The sequence below is a fragment of the Oncorhynchus tshawytscha genome, linkage group LG06 (assembly GCF_018296145.1).
Source record: "Oncorhynchus tshawytscha isolate Ot180627B linkage group LG06, Otsh_v2.0, whole genome shotgun sequence".
Lineage (NCBI taxonomy): Eukaryota > Metazoa > Chordata > Actinopteri > Salmoniformes > Salmonidae > Oncorhynchus > Oncorhynchus tshawytscha.
The window spans coordinates 4,614,056-4,634,340 of NC_056434.1; the positions used below are offsets into that span (position 1 = coordinate 4,614,056).

A 20,285-nucleotide genomic window follows, 5' to 3' on the forward strand; every position below is an offset into this window, starting at 1 on the left:
CTCTCAACTCTCTCTCCTCTCTCTATTCTCTATTCTCTCAACTCTCTCTTTATTCTCTCTCTACTCTCTCTATTCTTTCAACTCTCTTTCTATTCTCTCTCTATTCTCTTTCTACTCTCTATTCTCTCTATTCTCTCTATTCTCTCTATTCTCTTTCTACTCTCTCTATTCTCTCTCTCATCTTGCTCTACTCTCTATTCTCTCAACTCTCTCTCTATTCTCTCTCTAGTCTCTCTCTAGTCTCTCTACTCTCTCTATTCTTTCAAATCTCTCTCTTCTCAACTCCCTCTCTTCTCTCTCTTCTCCCTCTCTTCTCTCTACTCTCTCTACTCTCTCAACTTTCTACTCTCTCTACTCTCTCTAGTCTCTCATCCCTCTAGCATGAGTTTGTAATGTAGTAATGCAACGTAAAGCTTTTACATTTTCCTAGAGAGATCTGGGCTCTGTCCTGCTCTGAGAATGACATGTGTTCCTGATCTCAACTCTCAACAAACAGATAGAAAAGCAGCAGGATAGAGGGATGATGCTCTCTCTCTTCTTCCTCTCTCCTCCTCCTTCTCCTCCTCCTCCTCCTCCTTCTCCTCCTTCTCCTCCTCCTCCTCCTCCTCCTCCTCCTCCTCCTCCACCTCCTCCTCCTCGTCCTCCTCCTCCCCCTCGTCCTCCTCCTCCTCATGTGTGTCTGTGTGTGTGTGTGCGTCTGTGAGCATGTGCACGTGTGTGTGTGTGTGTGTGCTGTTTCCCTAGACCTACCCTCTCTGGGCCTCGGTGCGTTGGCGTTCCAGCTGTCTCTCCAGGTCGTCTCTCTGCTGGCGGAGCAGGTCTCTCTGTCTCTGGAGATCCCCAGCCGACCCCCTCATCACCTCCAGCTCTGCTCCCAGGGACTCTGTCTTCTGCTGGAGGCCCACAACCAGCTTCTCCAGGCTGACCTTCTCACTGGTGGGAGGAGGAGAGAGAGAGAGAGTATGTTTTAAAAAATATATACGATTTAGAGTTGGATAAACGTGGATTCACAACACCCTACCCTTCACAACATAACCTTCACTCCAAATCAAAACATCAAACCTTCATCCTGATTTGGGACAAAAGTACCCGGAAGGATTCCTACTACCGAAGATTCTTATTCCCAAGAACTATACAGCAAATGCTCTGGCAAACCAATGACTAGTAAAATAAGCACAACAGAAACCTGCAGAACAGATCTGACTGCAACGTCAATTAGCACTGAGGTGTAAAGGGAAAGGTGTCAAAGTCCTTGAGCCCAACAACGGCAGGAGAGTTTCACAGCCTCGCCCCACCTAAATACAGAGGCCTTTGAAGCTCCCTCCCCCAACACAGTACCCCTTGGATGTAAAAAAAGACAAGGCACGGAAAGAGTACAAAAACAAGATCCTTACGGAAAATCGAGATACACTTTTTTTCTGACTGCTATAAAAAAAAAGGGAACGTAGGCAACTGAATCCTCCACACAGATCATCCCCTGGCATGACGCAGTGCTATATTAACACACTACCCCTCTGTTAAGAGAGGTGGGGGGTGTTAGTGAAGGGTGTAAACTCAGAATACTAGACAACTTGGACTCTGAATCAGCCAACGAGGACTCTGAGTCAGCCAACGAGGACTCTGAGTCAGCCAACGAGGACTCTGAGTCAGCCAACGAGGACTCTGAGTCAGCCAACGAGGACTCTGAGTCAGCCAACGAGGACTCTGAGTCAGCCAACGAGGACTCTGAGTCAGCCAACGAGGACTCTGAGTCGGCCAACGAGGACTCTGAGTCGGCCAACCAAGGACTCTGAGTCGGCCAACGAGGACTCTGAGTAATCAAAGAGGACTCTGAGTCAGCCAGACTCGAGGACTCTGAGTCAGCCAACGAGGACTCTGAGTCAGCCAACAAGGACTCTGAGTCAGCCAACGAGGACTCAAGGACTCTGAGGGTCAGTTTCAGCTGGACTTTCCATAATCAAAGAGGGAAGAGGACTCTGAGTCACCCAACGTGTCAGGACTCTGTTGGTAAGAGGGCATTCACCCCAAACAGTTCCTGAGTCTGTGTTTGCCTGTGTTTAATCAAAGAGTGGAGCGGTGTCCTGGAGACCCTGTCTGGTTGAGAAAGATAGCTTGTTGGGAGATTATGTTCACCAGACCTCTTCATCCCATCAGTAATCTGCACACCTGTCCTGATCATCACCTCTCCCCTTCAAAAGCTCTGACCTGACATCCATTCCTTGCCAGATCGTTAGCCATGAACAGTATGTTGTGCCCACGAACCAGCCTCCAGTTTATAGAGTTTGTTTTGTTTTGTTTTATTGTTTTGTACGTCTTGCTTGCCTTTAACTTACCGCCGTTTGTTTTGTCTACAGCCATTCACCCGGAACCCATACCCCATCCCTGTCTGCTCGTCGCCAGTGTGTTGTTATCCATTGGATCTGCCTACCCACTCCCATCAACCCACCTCCGCTGCCCGCTCCTCCACCCGGAACTATCTACCTCCACGTTCTCATTAATTAATAAATACTCACCATCTTCTTACTCACCTTGTCCTGGTCTGCTTCTGGGTCCAATTCTGGGTAAACCGTGACAACTCCAGTCAACACAAAAACGTTGTCCAGCTCAACAACACCCGCCCTTAACAAGACCTGGAGAGCTGGAGGAGCTGGAGCCGGAGAGCTGCCCCCAGACCTGCAGGACCCCCAGACCTGCAGGACCCCCCCCAGACCTGCAGGACCCCACCCCACCCCTGCGAGACCCCCCCATCCAGACCTGCGGGAACCCCTGCCCACCCAAACCTGCGGGACACCCCCAGACCTGCGGGACCCCCCGCTCACCCAAACCTGTGGGAGCCCCCCACCCAGATCTGCGGGACCCCGCCCAGACCTTAGCACGTTACCTGTTGAGGAGGTCCAGGGAGGTGTGGAACCTCTGGTTGTCTCTGTGTTTCTCCTCCAGACTCTTCTCAACCTGCTGCTTCTCCCTCTGCACCTCCTTCATCTTCCTCTCCAGGTCCCTCCTCTCCTCCTCCTCCTCCTGCAGATTACTTTGTAGAATATCTATCTGCTCCAGGGCTGCAACCAGCCGGCTACGCAGGTCCTGTTTTATCAATCACATTTCAATCAATAAATCAAATGTAGTTTTTTTTACATCACCAGTTGTTTATCACTATGTTCTTATGAGTCTTTCCATGCACAGTCTGTGGATCGTCCAATTACAGTCTGTGCATTGTCCAATTACAGTCTGTGGATTGTCCAATTACAGTCTGTGGATTGTCCAATTACAGTCTGTGGATTGTCCAATTACAGTCTGTGGATTGTCCAATTACAGTCTGTGGATTGTCCAATTACAGTCTGTGGATTGTCCAAGTACAGTCTGTGGATCGTCCAATTACAGTCTGTGGATTGTCCAATTACAGTCTGTGCATTGTCCAATTACAGTCTGTGGATTGTCCAATTACAGTCTGTGGATTGTCCAATTACTGTCTGTGGATTGTCCAATTACAGTCTGTGCATTGTCCAATTACAGTCTGTGGATTGTCCAAGCACAGTCTGTGGATTGTCCAATTACAGTCTGTGGATTGTCCAATTACAGTCTTTGGATTGTCCAATTACTGTCTGTGGATTGTCCAATTACAGTCTGTGCATTGTCCAATTACAGTCTGTGGATAGTCGAAGACTACAAGTACCATCAGGTTTGGAGTCCATAACACTGAAATTCCAATCCCTATTCTCTGCCATGCTTTTCAATGAGGGAAATGTGGGACTTTGGTTGACTTTATGCATTGACTGGCATTGATAATGGAATTGTCCCCAAGACTGGTATCCCATGTTGAGCGAGTGGTTTGTCTGACCTGTGTTTGTATCTGGTGTTGGGAGAGGAGACCTTTGACAGCCATCAGGGTGCTGTTGCATTGGGAAGTGCGGCCCCGGAGAGGTGAGGAGGAGGAGGACGAAGGTTGACCACCAGAGACATAACCATCCTCACCACCATGAACCAGCTGAACAGGAAGTAGAATGGGTTGGAGAAAGAGAAGGCAACATCCTGAGTATCCTAACATATGTCAAAATCTAGACCACATGAACAACATGATAGAGACACGCAACTGACATGTTAGTATTACCATCAACATGAACCAGTTGAACAGGAAGTGGAATGGGTTGGAGAAGGCAACATCCTGAGTAGCTTTGCTTAAAAGAGCCTGAACACATAAAAAACGTCTAGTTTCTCACACCCAGACTAAGTCTAGTCTTGGATTACAACACACTGGTTGTGTCCCAAATGGCACCATATTCCCTATGTAGTGCACTACTTTTGACCAGAGCCTTATGGGTCCTGGTTAAAATGAGTACACTTTATAGGGAATAGGGTGCCATTTCGGACACAGACACTTACTTTAATTTTCACGACTGAATCTGGTTCTGGGAAACCGGCACTGATAAAAAGCACTGATATGATATGCCCAGGCCAGGCCTGAATACCTGTGTGATGCTGGTTAGGACCTGCAGCAGGCTGACTACCTGTGTGATGCTGGTTAGGACCTGCAGCAGGCTGACTACCTGTGTGATGCTGGTTAGGACCTACAGCAGGCTGACTACCTGTGTGATGCTGAATATCTGTGTGATGCTGAATACCTGTGTGATGCTGAATACCTGTGTGATGCTGGTTAGGACCTACAGCAGGCTGACTACCTGTGTGATGCTGAATATCTGTGTGATGCTGAATACCTGTGTGATGCTGAATACCTGTGTGATGCTGACTACCTGTGTGATGCTGACTACCTGTGTGATGCTGGTTAGGACCTGCAGCAGGCTGACTACCTGTGTGATGCTGAATACCTGTGTGATGCTGAATACCTGTGTGATGCTGAATACCTGTGTGATGCTGGTTAGGATCTGCAGCAGGCTGACTACCTGTGTGATGCTGAATATCTGTGTGATGCTGAATACCTGTGTGATGCTGAATACCTGTGTGATGCTGACTACCTGTGTGATGCTGACTACCTGTGTGATGCTGGTTAGGACCTGCAGCAGGCTGACTACCTGTGTGATGCTGAATACCTGTGTGATGCTGAATACCTGTGTGATGCTGAATACCTGTGTGATGCTGAATACCTGTGTGATGCTGGTTAGGATCTGCAGCAGGCCGAATACCTGTGTGATGCTGAATACCTGTGTGATGCTGAATACCTGTGTGATGCTGGTTAGGACCTACAGCAGGTTGACTACCTGTGTGATGCTGAATATCTGTGTGATGCTGAATACCTGTGTGATGCTGGTTAGGATCTGCAGCAGGCCGAATACCTGTGTGATGCTGAATACCTGTGCGATGCTGAATACCTGTGTGATGCTGGTTAGGACCTACAGCAGGCTGACTACCTGTGTGATGCTGAATATCTGTGTGATGCTGAATACCTGTGTGATGCTGAATACCTGTGTGATGCTGAATACCTGTGTGATGCTGAATACGTGTGTGATGCTGGTTAGGATCTGCAGCAGGCCGAATACCTGTGTGATGCTGAATACCTGTGTGATGCTGACTACCTGTGTGATGCTGAATACCTGTGTGATGCTGGTTAGGACTTGCAGCAGGCTGACTACCTGTGTGATGCTGGTTATCACCTGCATGAGGCTGAATACCTGCGTGATGCTGAATACCTGTGTGATGCTGGTTAGCACCTGCAGGAGGCTGACTACCTGTGTGATGCTGAATACCTGTGTGATGCTGAATACCTGTGTGATGCTGGTTAGGACCTTCTGAAAGTGGTCCATCTCCGCCCTGTCCTCCGCTCTGCTTGTCTCCTGTAACAGTTTTTATTTGATTTCACTAGGCAAGTCAGTTATTAAGAACAAATTATTTACAACAACGGCCTCTTATGGGGACGGGGGATATAAAAATATAAATGCATGAAACCAAACATACAGGAAGCCATAGGGGTCAAATATACAGAAAGCCATAGGGGTCAAATATACAGGAAGCCATAAGGGTCAAACATACAGGAAGCCATAGGGGTCAAACATACAGGAAGCCATAGGGGTCAAACATACAGGAAGCCATAGGGGTCAAACATACAGGAAGCCATAGGGGTCAAACATACAGGAAGCCATGGGGGTCAAACATACAGGAAGCCATAAGGGTCAAACATACAGGAATCCATAGGGGTCAAACATACAGGAAGCCATAGGGGTCAAACATACAGGAAGCCATGAGGGTCAAACATACAAGAAGCCATGGGGGTCAAACATACAGGAAGCTATAGGGGTCAAACGTACAGGAAACAATGGGGGTCTGGCGGGCGCCCACAGAGTGGGGAATACCTGACCTCCAGCACACAGAGGGGAGGCATCCCCACCCCCTCTCACCCCTGACACACCCCAGACTGTCCCAGACTGTCCCAGACTGCCCTAGACTGCCCTAGACTGTCCCAGACTGCCCCAGACTGCCCCAGACTGCCCTAGACTGTCCCAGACTGTCCCAGACTGCCCCAGACTGTCCCAGACTGTCCCAGACTGCCCCTGCCACACCCCAGACTGCCCCAGATTGGCCCAGACTGCCCCTGACACACCCCAGACTGCCCCAGACACACCCCAGACTGCCCCAGACTGTCTCTGACTGTCCCAAACTGCCCCTGACACACCCCAGACTGCCCTTGACACACCCCAGACTGCACCAGACACACCCCAGACTGCCCCAGACTGTCCCAGACTGTCCCAGACTGCCCCTGACAGCGGTCCCTGAGGTCCCATCATCCTGTATGTGTGTGTGTGTGTGTGTGTGTGTTTGTCTCACCATCCTGTCCAGACTGGTCTGCATGGCAGCAAGGCCTGTATCCTTTTCACTGTTCTGGGCTCTGAGATGTTTCACCATATCTGTCAGCTCCAGGATCCTATGACACACACACACACACACACACACACACACACACACACACACACACACACACACACACACTTTTCAGATCATATAGCCTAGGCATCTGACAGAATGATCTGAGGAAGAACTCATGAAAAGAGACCCTCAACCCTCTCATGTTCCCTGTGCTAGGTAACAAGTCCCCTGTGCTAGGTAACATGTCCCCTGTCCAAGGTAACATGTCCCCTGTGCTAGGTAACATGTCCCCTGTGCTAGGTGCTAGGTAACATGTCCCCTGTGCTAGGTAACATGTCCCCTGTGCTAGGTAACATGTCCCCTGTGCTAGGTAACATGTCCCCTGTCATAGGTAAAATGTCCCCTGTGCTAGGTAACATGTCCCCTGTCCTAGGTAACATGTCCCCTGTGCTAGGCAACATGTCCCCTGTCCTAGGCAACATTGTCCTGTCCTAGGCAACATGTTCCCTGTCCTAGGCAATATGTTACCTGTCCTACATAACATGTCCCCTGTGCTAGGTAACATGTCCCCTGTCCTAGGCAAAATGTCCCCTGTCCTAGGCAACATGTTCCCTGTCCTACGTAACATGTCCCCTGTGCTAGGTAACACGTCCCCTGTCCTAGGTAACATGTCCCCTGTGCTAGGTGCTAGGCGACATGTACCCTGTCCTAGGTGCTAGGTAACATGTACCCTGTCCTAGGTAACATGTCCCCTGTCCTAGGTAACATGTCCCCTGTGCTAGGCAACATGTTCCCTGTCCTTGGTGCTAGGTAACATGTGCTAGGTAACATGTCCCCTGTGCTAGGTGCTAGGTAACATGTCCCCTGTGCTAGGTAACATGGCCCCTGTCCTAGGCAACATGTCCCCTGTCCTAGGCAACAGGTCTCCTGTGCTAGGTAATATGTCCCCTGTGCTAGGTAATATGTCCCCTGTGCTAGGTAACATGTCCCCTGTCCTAGGTAAAATGTCCCCTGTGCTAGGTAACATGTCCCCTGTCCTAGGTAAAATGTCCCCTGTCCCAGGTAACATGTCCCCTGTGCTAGGTAACATGTCCCCTGTCCTAGGTAAAATGTCCCCTGTGCTAGGTAAAATGTCCCCTGTGCTAGGTAACATGTTCCCTGTCCTAGGCAACATGTCCCCTGTCCTAGGTGCTAAGTGACATGTCCCCTGTGCTAGGTGCTAGGTAACATGTCCCCTGTCCTTGGTGCTAGGTAACATGTGCTAGGTAACATGTCCCCTGTGCTAGGTGCTAGGTAACATGTCCCCTGTGCTAGGTAACATGTCCCCTGTGCTAGGTAACATGTCCCCTGTGCTAGGTAACATGTCCCCTGTGCTAGGTAACATGTCCCTGTGCTAGGTAACATGTCCCCTGTGCTAGGCAACATGTCCCCTGTGCTAGGCAACATGTCCCCTGTGCTAGGTAACATGTCCCCTGTGCTAGGTAACATGTCCCCTGTGCTAGGTGACATGTCCCCTGTGCTAGGTAACATGTCCCCTGTGCTAGGTAACATGTTCCCTGTGCTAGGTAACATGTCCCCTGTGCTAGGTAACATGTCCCCTGTGCTAGGTAACATGTCCCCTGTCCTAGGTAACATGTCCCCTGTGCTAGGTAACATGTCCCCTGTGCTAGGTAACATGTCCCCTGTGCTAGGTAACATGTCCCCTGTGCTAGGTAACATGTCCCCTGTAACATGTCCCTTCTAGGTAACATGTCCCCTGTCCTAGGTAACATGTCCCCTGTGCTAGGTAACATGTTCCCTGTCCTAGGTAACATGTCCCCTGTGCTAGGTAACATGTCCCCTGTCCTAGGTAACATGTCCCCTGTCCTAGGTAACATGTCCCCTGTGCTAGGTAACATGTCCCCTGTGCTAGGTAACATGTCCCCTGTGCTAGGTAACATGTCCCCTGTGCTAGGTAACATGTCCCCTGTCCTAGGTAACATGTCCCCTGTGCTAGGTAACATGTCCCCTGTGCTAGGTAACATGTCCCCTGTGCTATGGTGCTAGGTAACATGTCCCCTGTCCTAGGTAACATGTCCCCCTGTGCTAGGTAACATGTCCCCTGTCCTAGGCAACATGTCCCCTGTGCTAGGTAACATGTCCCCTGTGCTAGGTAACATGTCCCCTGTGCTAGGTAACATGTCCCCTGTGCTAAGGTAACATGTCCCCTGTGCTAGGTAACATGTCCCCTGTGCTAGGTAACATGTCCCCTGTGCTAGGTAACATGTCCCCTGTCCTAGGTAACATGTCCCCTGTGCTAGGTAACATGTCCCCTGTCCCTAGGTAACATGTCCCCTGTGCTAGGTAACATGTCCCCTGTGCTAGGTAACATGTCCCCTGTCCTAGGTAACATGTCCCCTGTCCTAGGTAACATGTCCCCTGTCCTAGGTAACATGTCCCCTGTTCTAGGTAACATGTCCCCTGTCCTAGGTAACATGTCCCCTGTCCTAGGTAACATGTCCCCTGTCCTAGGTAACAATCTCTAGGTTTGGAGTTCCTGTACAGTAACTTCATAGCGTGACTCCTACAACCAAATGCCAAATTGAAAATGTGTATTGAGGATCGGGAGGGCCGTTTGGCTCTAGAAACACAGAGCATCATGGTTCTTCAGATCTTCCAATAGGATTGTCTTTCCTGCATTACTGTACTACCAGCCAGGGACAATCTACAGAAAAAACCTGACAGAAAGTTATCAGGATAGTGAGGGTCTGCTATTGCTCCGTGGGTGTGTGGATGAAGAGACGTCATAGACGTTCTGTAGAACAAACATCCTTGTTCCTTTTATTCTATATCACGTCTGCTTTCATTAGAAAGGCTACTGTAACATTCAGGGTGACGTGTTCAGTTTTGGGATCGGCGACCGAGACAGACAGACAGACAGACAGACAAGACAGACAGACAGACAAGACAGACAGACAGACAAGACAGACAGACAGACCGGCAGACAGAGGGAAAGAACAGACAGACAGACCTGGAGTTGAGCTCTACTTTCTCAGCGTCCCAGCGTCCCTGCAGCTGCATGGCTTCCCTCAGCTTGTCCCTGAGCTGCCTTTCCAGCTCTGACACCTCCAGGCCACTAGGGGCGATGTGCGATGTGACACTGGCCTCCAGAGACATACAGGCCACATGTAGACTACGGCTCGCAGTCACACACTCCCCACGTATGTCAGACAGACTCCTACAGACAGAGGAACATGGTTAAGGTGTCAGACAGACTCCTACAGACAGAGGAACATGGTTAAGGTGTCAGACAGACTCCTACAGACAGAGGATCATGGTTAACGTGTCAGACAGACTCCTTCAGACAGAGGATCATGGTTAAGGTGTCAGACAGACTCCTACAGACAGAGGAACATGGTTAAGGTGTCAGACAGACTCCTACAGACAGAGGTACATGGTTAAGGTGTCAGACAGACTCCTACAGACAGAGGAACATGGTTAACGTGTCAGACTCCTACAGACAGGAACATGGTTAACGTGTCAGACAGACTCCTACAGACAGAGGAACATGGTTAACGTGTCAGACTCCTACAGACAGAGGAACATGGTTAAGGTGTCAGACAGACTCCTACAGACAGAGGATCATGGTTAACGTGTCAGACAGACTCCTTCAGACAGAGGATCATGGTTAAGGTGTCAGACAGACTCCTACAGACAGAGGAACATGGTTAAGGTGTCAGACAGACTCCTACAGACAGAGGTACATGGTAACCATTGGAAAGCATCCATAACTGGTCAGTATTGTTTGCACGAAAACAGAAAACAGACCTAAAGTCTTTAGTTTTGAAGTTGTGGCCCAGTGGTTTTTCATTAGGAAAAAGGGACTGCTGTATCCTATTGAGGACAAGATGGATTCTGCCTGTAGGACTTAAGCTCCATAAGCCTGCAGCTCACGTTGAACTGGGCACTGTTTCACGTTTGACTCCGAGCCTCAAACACGAGGTATTTCTGTCCGCAAGCAGAGCAGTGTACGTTACAGCTAATTACTCAACTGTTGTTGGTGTTTATACATTATAAATGTTTATACATGACTAAAGCCTAGTGTTCAACTTCAGCCTTTATCCTGATGGATGCCTCAGTCAACAGACCAGGGGCATCCAGAGACAACAGTCCCCAGTGAGGAGAGAGTGATTCATGGGGTTCAGAGAGTGGAGGAGCGGAGGACTGGAGGGATACTTGAGTGATCCCCCCAGGTTCTGGTGGTAGTCTGGATGGCAGTATGGACTGGGGGGGGAGACACAGGGATCCCAGGGTAGCTGGAGGGAAACTGGAGGGGTCTCGAGGGGTGTCTGGTGAATGTTTGGACGGTTCCTGGACAGGGGCTTGGAGGGGGTGTCAAGGGTTCCTGTCAGGTTCCTGGATGGGGTCTGACAAGGTCGCCACACTCACCTGTCAGCGAAGGTCCTGAGCTGGGTGAAGGTGCTCCGTAGGGAGGCTGCCTGGCGCCACAGGGCCCTCACACGGGCCTGCTCACGACCCACCCGGAAGGCACACGTCTGGGGAGGGAGACAGGAGGGAGACAGGAAGGAGTCAGGAGGGAGATGGGTGCTGTCTAACCTTGAGACTACTATAGCTATAGACTCTTATGTCATCTGTGTCATCTGTGACAGCCACCACAGAACGTTCCCGAAACGTTCTCATCAGGTTCCCAGAGAATATAATAACACAACGTTCCAGTAATGTTTTTCCCAGCTAACCAACATTGGTCCTGTTAAAGTTCCCAGAACATTCGTTCGGTTGCGGCAAACGTTCTTATAGAATAAAAAGCTGACCAGTCGATACCACAACATCTTCAGCATGTACATTTGTAGCTGCTTAAAGGATAATATAGGAAATCTGCATTTGAGAACTGTATCGTAGGACTATTATCGACTCACAGGACAATTACTACTACTGAACAACATCCTCACTGAGAGAAGTCTAGACTTCCTCTGCCTCAATGACACTTGGCATCAGCCCAACGAGTACATTTCTCCCAACCAATGCACTCCATCTAGCTAGACCTACCTAGACCGTCAACCAATGCACTCCATCTAGCTAGACCTACCTAGACCGTCAACCAATGCACTCCATCTAGCTAGACCTACCTAGACCTTCAACCAATGCACTCCATCTGGCTAGACCTACCTAGACCATCAACCAATGCACTCCATCTGGCTAGACCTACCTAGACCGTCAACCAATGCACTCCATCTGGGTAGACCTACCTAGACCGTCAACCAATGCACTCCATCTAGCTAGACCTACCTAGACCGTCAACCAATGCACTCCATCTAGCTAGACCTACCTAGACAGTCAACCAATGCACTCCATCTGGGTAGACCTACCTAGACCGTCAACCAATGCACTCCATCTGGGTAGACCTACCTAGACAGTCAACCAATGCACTCCATCTGGGTAGACCTACCTAGACAGTCAACCAATGCACTCCATCTGGCTAGACCTACCTAGACAGTCAACCAATGCACTCCATCTAGCTAGACCTACCTAGACCGTCAACCAATGCACTCCATCTGGGTAGACCTACCTAGACCGTCAACCAATGCACTCCATCTAGCTAGACCTACCTGGACAGTCAACCAATGCACTCCATCTGGCTAGACCTACCTAGACAGTCAACCAATGCACTCCATCTGGCTAGACCTACCTAGACAGTCAACCAATGCACTCCATCTAGCTAGACCTACCTAGACCGTCAACCAATGCACTCCATCTAGCTAGACCTACCTAGACCGTCAACCAATGCACTCCATCTGGGTAGACCTACCTAGACCGTCAACCAATGCACTCCATCTAGCTAGACCTACCTAGACCGTCAACCAATGCACTCCATCTAGCTAGACCTACCTGGACTGTTCTCACACATCCGTATGGGTTGGCAGATTGGCTGTAATCTGCAGGACTGACTGCACTGTGAAGTGTACTCCAGTACCAGCCTCTCTTATCTTGGCATGGCTTTCAAAATCTCTGGCTGTGCTGATTTATCGGCCTCCGAAACACTCAACTCTGACATTCTTGTTAAACTATCTGAGTTACTAACCCTCCTGAGCACCTTCAGCCTTGCTATGCTAATGTTTGGTGATTTCAACATACATGTCAACTCCTCTGACTGCAGTCTCTCTACCGGTCTGGCTGATGTCCCGGACAATTTTGGACTCCCAACAGAACGTGGACTTTGCCACCCACAAAAGAAAATAGCCAAACGATGGACCTGGTCTGTACCACAGGCGTGGATCTCGCCAAATATGTCAGGGGCTGTCCGACCTTAAACTCATCCCCCTTTATTCTAGTTATTCCACTAGACACTCGGCCCAAGACACCTCCCCTTTCAATTTAGGAGTCTGAAAACTAGAAGCCCAGCTTACTGAATCCATCTCCAACCTGCCACTTCGAGACACTATCAGGGCTGCAGAGTCTCTGTCCTGCTTTAAAACACAGCTAAAGACTGATCTGTTCAGAAAAGCTTTAAAAATGACCTTTAGTTAATTCTAATTCTTCAGATATGTTGACACCCGGATGTAGATTTGATTGTTGTTTGTGTTCTGTGTTTTGGATTTTATATATTATTATAATTTGTATTACATTATTTTTTTTATTTTTTATTCTTCAGCGCCTTGGGTGTCAGAAAAGCGTTTTAAAAATTAAAATTAATCATCATTTAATTCATAGGACATTATTTATTCAGTCAAACACAACCATAGACGTTGACAATCTGCACAATCTGTGGAGTTTGGAAGCTGCATTATCTGGTAACCAAAGCCATGTGTTTCATCCTCTGCAACACCAGGGAAGCTCTCTTATAGCCTATGGCAGTATGGTCGCCGTGGCAGTACGGTCGCCGTGGCAGTACGGTCAATCAGGAAAACCATGCTTCCTTGTTAAACCTTCTCAGACATAACTAACCCCGGGAAATACTGGTAACTGTGTTATTCACCATCCCTTCACCCATCCCCTTGATAGGCTGTCTACTTCTGGGTCCATGGAGAATAAGGACACCTCCTCCCAGCTGCCCACTGCACTGAAGCTAGGAAACACTGTCACCATTGATAAATCTGCTATAATTGAGAATCTACAGCTGGCTATGCTTTCCACCTGGCTACCCCTACCCCAGTCAACAGCACTGCACCCCCCACATCAACTTGCCCAAGCCTCCCCCATTTCTCCTTCCCCCAAATCCAGATAGCTGATGGTCTGAAAGAACTGCAAAATCTGGACACCTACAAATTAGCCGGGCTAGACAATCTGGACCCTCTCTTTCCAAAAGTATGATTATTGACAATTTGAAGGTACTTAATTGCCACCCAGAACCCAGAAATAATTCGATTTTGAGATTTAAAACAATGGCTGTCTTTGTCACGCCCTGACCTTAGAGAGATGTTTTATTTCTCTATTTGGTTAGGTCAGGGTGTGATGTGGGGTGGGCATTCTGTTTTGTTTTCTATGTTTCTTTATTTCTATGTTTTGGCCGGGTGTGGTTCTCAATCAGGGACAGCTGTCTATCGTTGTCTCTGATTGGGAACCATACTTCGGTAGCCCTTTTTCCCTCCTTTCAGTGTGAGTAGTTGACTTTGTTAGGGGTATTACAGCCCTTGTAAGCTTCACGGTCGTTTCTGTTATTTCTTGTTTTGTTGGTGACATTTTAACTAATAAAAGAAAATGTATGCTCACCACGCTGCACCTTGGTCTCATTCCGACGACGGCCGTGACAATATTGGACCTTTAAATCAATAAGGGATTATTGCGTTGAACCTGAATTTATTTTGGTAAATATAAACTCAGCAAAAAAAGGTCCCTTTTTCAGGACCCTGTCTTTCAAAGATCATTCGTAAAAATCCAAATAACTTCACAGATCTTCATTGTAAAGGGTTTAAACACTGTTTCCTATGCTGGTTCAATAAACCATAAACAATTAATGAACATGCACCTGTGGAACGGTCGGAAAGACACTAACAGCTTACAGACGGTAGGCAATTAACGTCACTGTTATGAACTTAGGACACTAAAGAGGCCTTTCTACTAACTCTGAAAAACACCAAAAGAAAGATGCCCAGGGTCCCTGCTCATCTGCATGAATGTGCCTTAGGCATGCTGCAAGGAAGCATGAGGACTGCAGATGTGACCAGGGCAATAAATTGCAATGTCCGTACTGTGAGACGCCTGAGAAAGCGATACAGGGAGACAAGACGGACAGCGTATCGTCCTCGCAGTGGCAGACCACGTGTAACAACACCTGCACAGGATCGGTACATCCGAACATCACACCTGCGGGACAGGTACAGGATGGCAACAACAACTGCCCAAGTTACACCAGGAACGCACAATCCCTCCTTAAGTGCTCAGACTGGCCGGAATAGGCTGAGAGAGGCTGGACTCAGGGCTTGTAGGCCTATTGTAAGGCAGGTCCTCACCAGACATCACCGGCAACAACGTCACTTACGGGCACAAACCCACCGTCACTGGACCAGGCAGGACTGGCTGAAAGTGCTCTTCACTGACGAGTCGTGGTTTTGGTCGGATTCCTGGGTGATGGTCGGATTTAAGTTTATCGTCGAAGGAATACACCGAGGCCTGTACTCTGGAGCGGGATCGAGGTGGAGGGTCCGTCGTGGTCTTGGCCATGTTCTGTTATAATCTCCACCCAGCACAGCCAGAAGAGGACTGGCCACCCCTCATAACCTGGTTCCTCTCTAGGTTTCTTCCTAGGTTTTGGCCTTTCTAGGGAGTTTTTCCTAGCCACCGTGCTTCTACACCTGCATTGCTTGCTGTTTGGGGTTTTAGGCTGGGTTTCTGCACAGCACTTTGACATATCAGCTGAAGTACGAAGGGCCTTATAAATACATTTGATTTGATTTGTCAATGCATCATCAGAGTAAGCTTGTTGTCATTGCAGGCAATCTCAATGCTGTGCGTTACAGGGAAGACATCCTCCTCCCTCATGTGGTACCCTTCCTGCAGGCTCATCCTGACATGACCCTCCAGCATGAAGATGCCACCAGCCATACTGCTTGATATGTGTGTGATTTCCTGCAAGACAGGAATGTCAGTGTTTTTCCATGGCCAGCGAAGAGCCCGGAGCTCAATCTCATTGAGCACGTCTGGGACCTGTTGGATTGGAGAGTGAGGGCAAGGGCTATTCCCCCCAGAAATGTCCTGGAACTTGCAGGTGCCTTGGTGGAAGACTGGGGTAACATCTCACAGCAAGAACTGGCAAATCTGGTGCAGTCCATGAGGAGGAGATGCACTGCAGTACTTAATGCAGCTGGTGGCCACACCAGATACTGACTGTTACTTTTCAATTTGACCCCCCTTTGTTCAGGGACACATTATTAAATTTCTGTTAGTCACATGTCTGTGGAACTTGTTCAGTTTATGTCTCAGTTGTTCATATAAATATTTACACATGTAAAGTTTTTTGAAAATAAACGCAGTTGACAGTGAGAGGACGTTTATTTTTTTTGCTGAGTTTATTATGTATTATAGTGTTTCAGTATGTGTTTTGATTGAAATTGAGAAAAAGTCCAATTGTTTTCTTATTTAATTTGAATGTTCTGAGTTCTGAGTATTTAAGAAGCATATGGATACACAACAACACAAGACATCTATCTATCTATCTATCTAATCTAGATATCTCTGCTAATGCGGAGGGTTGCTGAGCTGAAGAGTGCAGGTTCAATCCCACATGTTCTTTAAACAATTTTTCTGAATTGTATTTATTTTTAAACGGTGAAATTGAGGTTCAGATATAAATCTACTTAAAGAGGGGATGTCTTTATTTCACCCAGATGTTTTAAAATTTAAATTTAAATAAATAAATTTAAAAAGTCAGAAATCCAGAATTTAAACTAATTGTAAAAAAATTAAAAAATTAAAATAAATAAACATTGTACAAAAATGTACTGTACAACTATTTTTTTTAAAAAGCACCCGATATAATTCCTGCTTTGAGTCTTGATATGGTCCCCTCGTCATATTTATTATGATCTGAAAAAAAGTGATCCTAGATCAGCACTTACCTTGTAAATATGGACCCAGAAGTAGACAGCCTATCAAGAGGACGGGTGAAGGGATGGTGAATAACACAGTTACCAGTATTTCCCGGGGTTAGTTATGTCTAAGAAGCCTAAAAAAGGAACCATGGAATTCCTGATTCACCGTACTGCCATGGCGACTGTACTGCCATGGCGACCGTACTGGGAAGGAAAAATTATCTATTAAGAGTCAATCCCTGGTGTTGCAGAGGATGAAACACATGGCTTTGGTTACCAGACATTGCAGCTTCCAAACCAGTTTGTCAACATAAGAAGTGTAAAATATTGTTGTATGTATGATTAAATACTGGTCCAAACATCCTATGAGTTAAATAATTTGCAGATTGTCAACATGTGATGTGTATGGTTGTGTTAGTATGATTAAATGCTATTCAAATGTCCTACGAATTAAATTAAAATGCACTTTATCTACATTCCCTTGTAGTGATCCTACACACCTGAAATATGACCTGAAATATGAATTTAATTCAATCTGAAGAGAAACATAATGGGTTTGTTTTCCAATCTGCTTTATGGAGATACACATTTGTATGCTGAGAATGTTGTGGTAATATTTGGTCAAACTTAAATATAACATTTTCCAAATGATCTTGAAATGTTCTGAGGCCCTCCAAGACAACCTAAATAGAATATGATGTTATATTTAAAATAAATATGCTACGAACATCATAAAAACTGTGGAACACTGTGGGAATGTTCTGTGCAAATTCTGTGAATATTTCAATAATATTTTTGCGACATCCCAGACAACTTCCATAACTTCATTAAACGTTCTGTGAACCTTTAAATAACTTAGACCAGGTGTTATGCCAACATTCTTACAACATTATAGGAATGTGCAACCTAACTTTTAAACGTTGTATAAATGTTGTATAAATGTCATCAAAACGGAGTGTTTTGGGAACCTTGTAATGTAGCCCTGATGTAAAAAATTGTCATTTTAATCCATAGAGACGTGAAGGAGAAGCTCGTCGGATGTTGATCTCTTCTCGGCTGGGTCCTCATTTGGGACCAAAGTTCCTTGTTGTTAAGAGACTCTTTCTGCTCTTGCAGACGCTAACTACAGAGGCCAACAAGCCACACCCTAATTAAATATTCTGGGAACCTTTAAAGGACTCAGAAAGGCTGTTCTGTCAACATTATTGCAACATCAAAGGCTTCTCTTTAGTTTTTTTTCAACCTGATATGAACATTATCTGACTGTCAACACAACTGGACAGTTTCAGTTTTAGTGTTTTGGAAACCTATCCCTTGTCATATCCCCACAATTTTTTCACAACCTACAGAAACATTCTGTGAACCTTTTAGAAGAACAGACAAAACATGTTCTGGGAACGTTCACAGAACCAATTTTTCATTTGCTGGGTATCAGAGAGCCTAGCGGTTAAGAGCGTTGGGACAGTAACCGAAAAAGGTTGTTGGTTTGAATCCCCGAGCCGATTAGGTGCCCTTTAGCAAGGCACCTAACCCAGACGCTGTCAATAATGTCTAATCCCTGGCCGTGACCCCACTCTCCAAACGTGTCTCAGGGGATGTTGGGATATGTAAAAAAAACAACAACGCATATTTCTATTTCATACCTCACACTTCTACAGGTTACCCACTTGTACATGCAGTGAAACAGGACAAATATAACCCCCCCCCCCCTGTTTGACATGGAACAGGCTGTTTGCAGCGTGAGTTCCTAGAGCCAGAATGTCTTTCTTATTGTTCAGCCTTTGGAATGTTTTCAGAGGAAACAACAGCTTGAAAGTCATAACAAAGAAATGTACTGAGAATGAGGATTAATTGACAAAACAGGATTCTGAATGAAATTCCCACCACATGGGAAAGAAAGAAAGTTGCTCAACGTGAGAGTCTCCAATCTACAGAGACTACAAAGACTAGAGTCTACAGAGACTACAGAGACTACAGTCTACAGAGACTACAGAGACTAAAGAGACTAGAGACTACAGAGACTAAAGAGACTAGAGTCTACAGAGTCTACAGAGACGAGAGTCTACAGAGACTAGAGTCTACAGAGTCTACAGAGACTAGAGTCTACAGAGTCTACAGAGACTAGAGTCTACAGAGTCTACAGAGACTAGAGTCTACAGAGTCTACAGAGACTACAGAGACTAGAGTCTAGAGACTACAGAGACTACAGAGACTAGAGTCTACAGAGACTACAGAGACTAAAGAGACTAGAGTCTACAGAGACTACAGAGACTAGAGTCTACAGAGACTACAGAGACTAGAGTCTACAGAGTCTACAGAGATGAGAGTCTACAGAGACTAGAGTCTACAGAGTCTACAGAGACTAGAGTCTACAGAGTCTACAGAGACTAGAGTCTATAGAGTCTACATAGACTTGAGTCGACAGAGACTAGAGTCTACAGAGACTAGAGTCTATAGAGTCTACAGAGACTAGAGTCTATAGAGTCTACAGAGACTAGAGTCTATAGATTATATAGAGACTTGAGTCTACAGAGTCTACAGAGACTAGAGTCTACAGAGACTACAGAGACTACAGAGACTAGAGTCTATAGACTCTATAGAGTCTACAGAGACTAGAGTCTACAGAGACTATAGTCTACAGAGACTAGAGTCTATAGAGTCTATAGAGTCTACAGAGACTAGAGTCTACAGAGACTAGAGTCTATAGAGACTAGAGTCTACAGAGACCAGAGTCTACAGAGACTAGAGTCTACAGAGTCTACAGAGACTAGAGACTATAGAGTCTACAGAGACTAGAGTCTACAGAGACTAGAGTCTACAGAGACTAGAGTCTATAGAGTCTACAGAGACTACAGAGACTAGAGTCTAGAGACTACAGAGACTACATAGACTATAGAGACTAAAGAGATTAGAGACTACAGAGACTACAGAGACTACAGAGACTAGAGTCTACAGAGTCTACAGAGATGAGAGTCTACAGAGACTAGAGTCTACAGAGTCTACAGAGACGAGAGTCTACAGAGACTAGAGTCTACAGAGGCTAGAGTCTACAGAGGCTAGAGTCTACAGAGTCTACAGAGACTAGAGTCTATAGAGTCTACAGAGACTAGAGTCTACAGAGACTAGAGTCTACAGAGACTAGAGTCTACAGAGACTAGAGTCTATAGAGTCCATAGAGACTAGAGTGTACATAGACTAGAGTCTACAGAGACTATAGTCTATAGAAACTAGAGTTTATAGTCTATAGAGACTAGATTCTACAGAGGCTAGAGTCTACAGAGGCTAGAGTCTACAGAGGCTAGAGTCTACAGAGTCTACAGAGACTAGAGTCTATAGAGTCTACAGAGACTAGAGTCTACAGAGACTAGAGTCTACAGAGACTAGAGTCTATAGAGTCTATAGAGACTAGAGTGTACATAGACTAGAGTCTACAGAGGTTATAGTCTATAG

The 20,285-nt window shown here is 46.8% G+C and overlaps 1 protein-coding gene across 1 annotated transcript in view; it reads right to left on the minus strand.

The window, feature by feature from the left end:
* The window catches only part of crocc2 (ciliary rootlet coiled-coil, rootletin family member 2), a 214,643-nt gene that overhangs the window by 94,440 nt on the left and 99,918 nt on the right, over positions 1-20,285 (minus strand). The window contains exons 7-13 of the mRNA XM_042322865.1: positions 11,239-11,345; positions 9,821-10,027; positions 6,772-6,868; positions 5,715-5,783; positions 3,836-3,982; positions 2,882-3,081; positions 751-933 (exon numbers count right to left, since the gene is read on the minus strand). Of these exons, the coding sequence (XP_042178799.1) occupies positions 751-933; positions 2,882-3,081; positions 3,836-3,982; positions 5,715-5,783; positions 6,772-6,868; positions 9,821-10,027; positions 11,239-11,345 (1,010 nt within the window). The remainder of the gene's footprint in view (positions 1-750; positions 934-2,881; positions 3,082-3,835; positions 3,983-5,714; positions 5,784-6,771; positions 6,869-9,820; positions 10,028-11,238; positions 11,346-20,285) is intronic.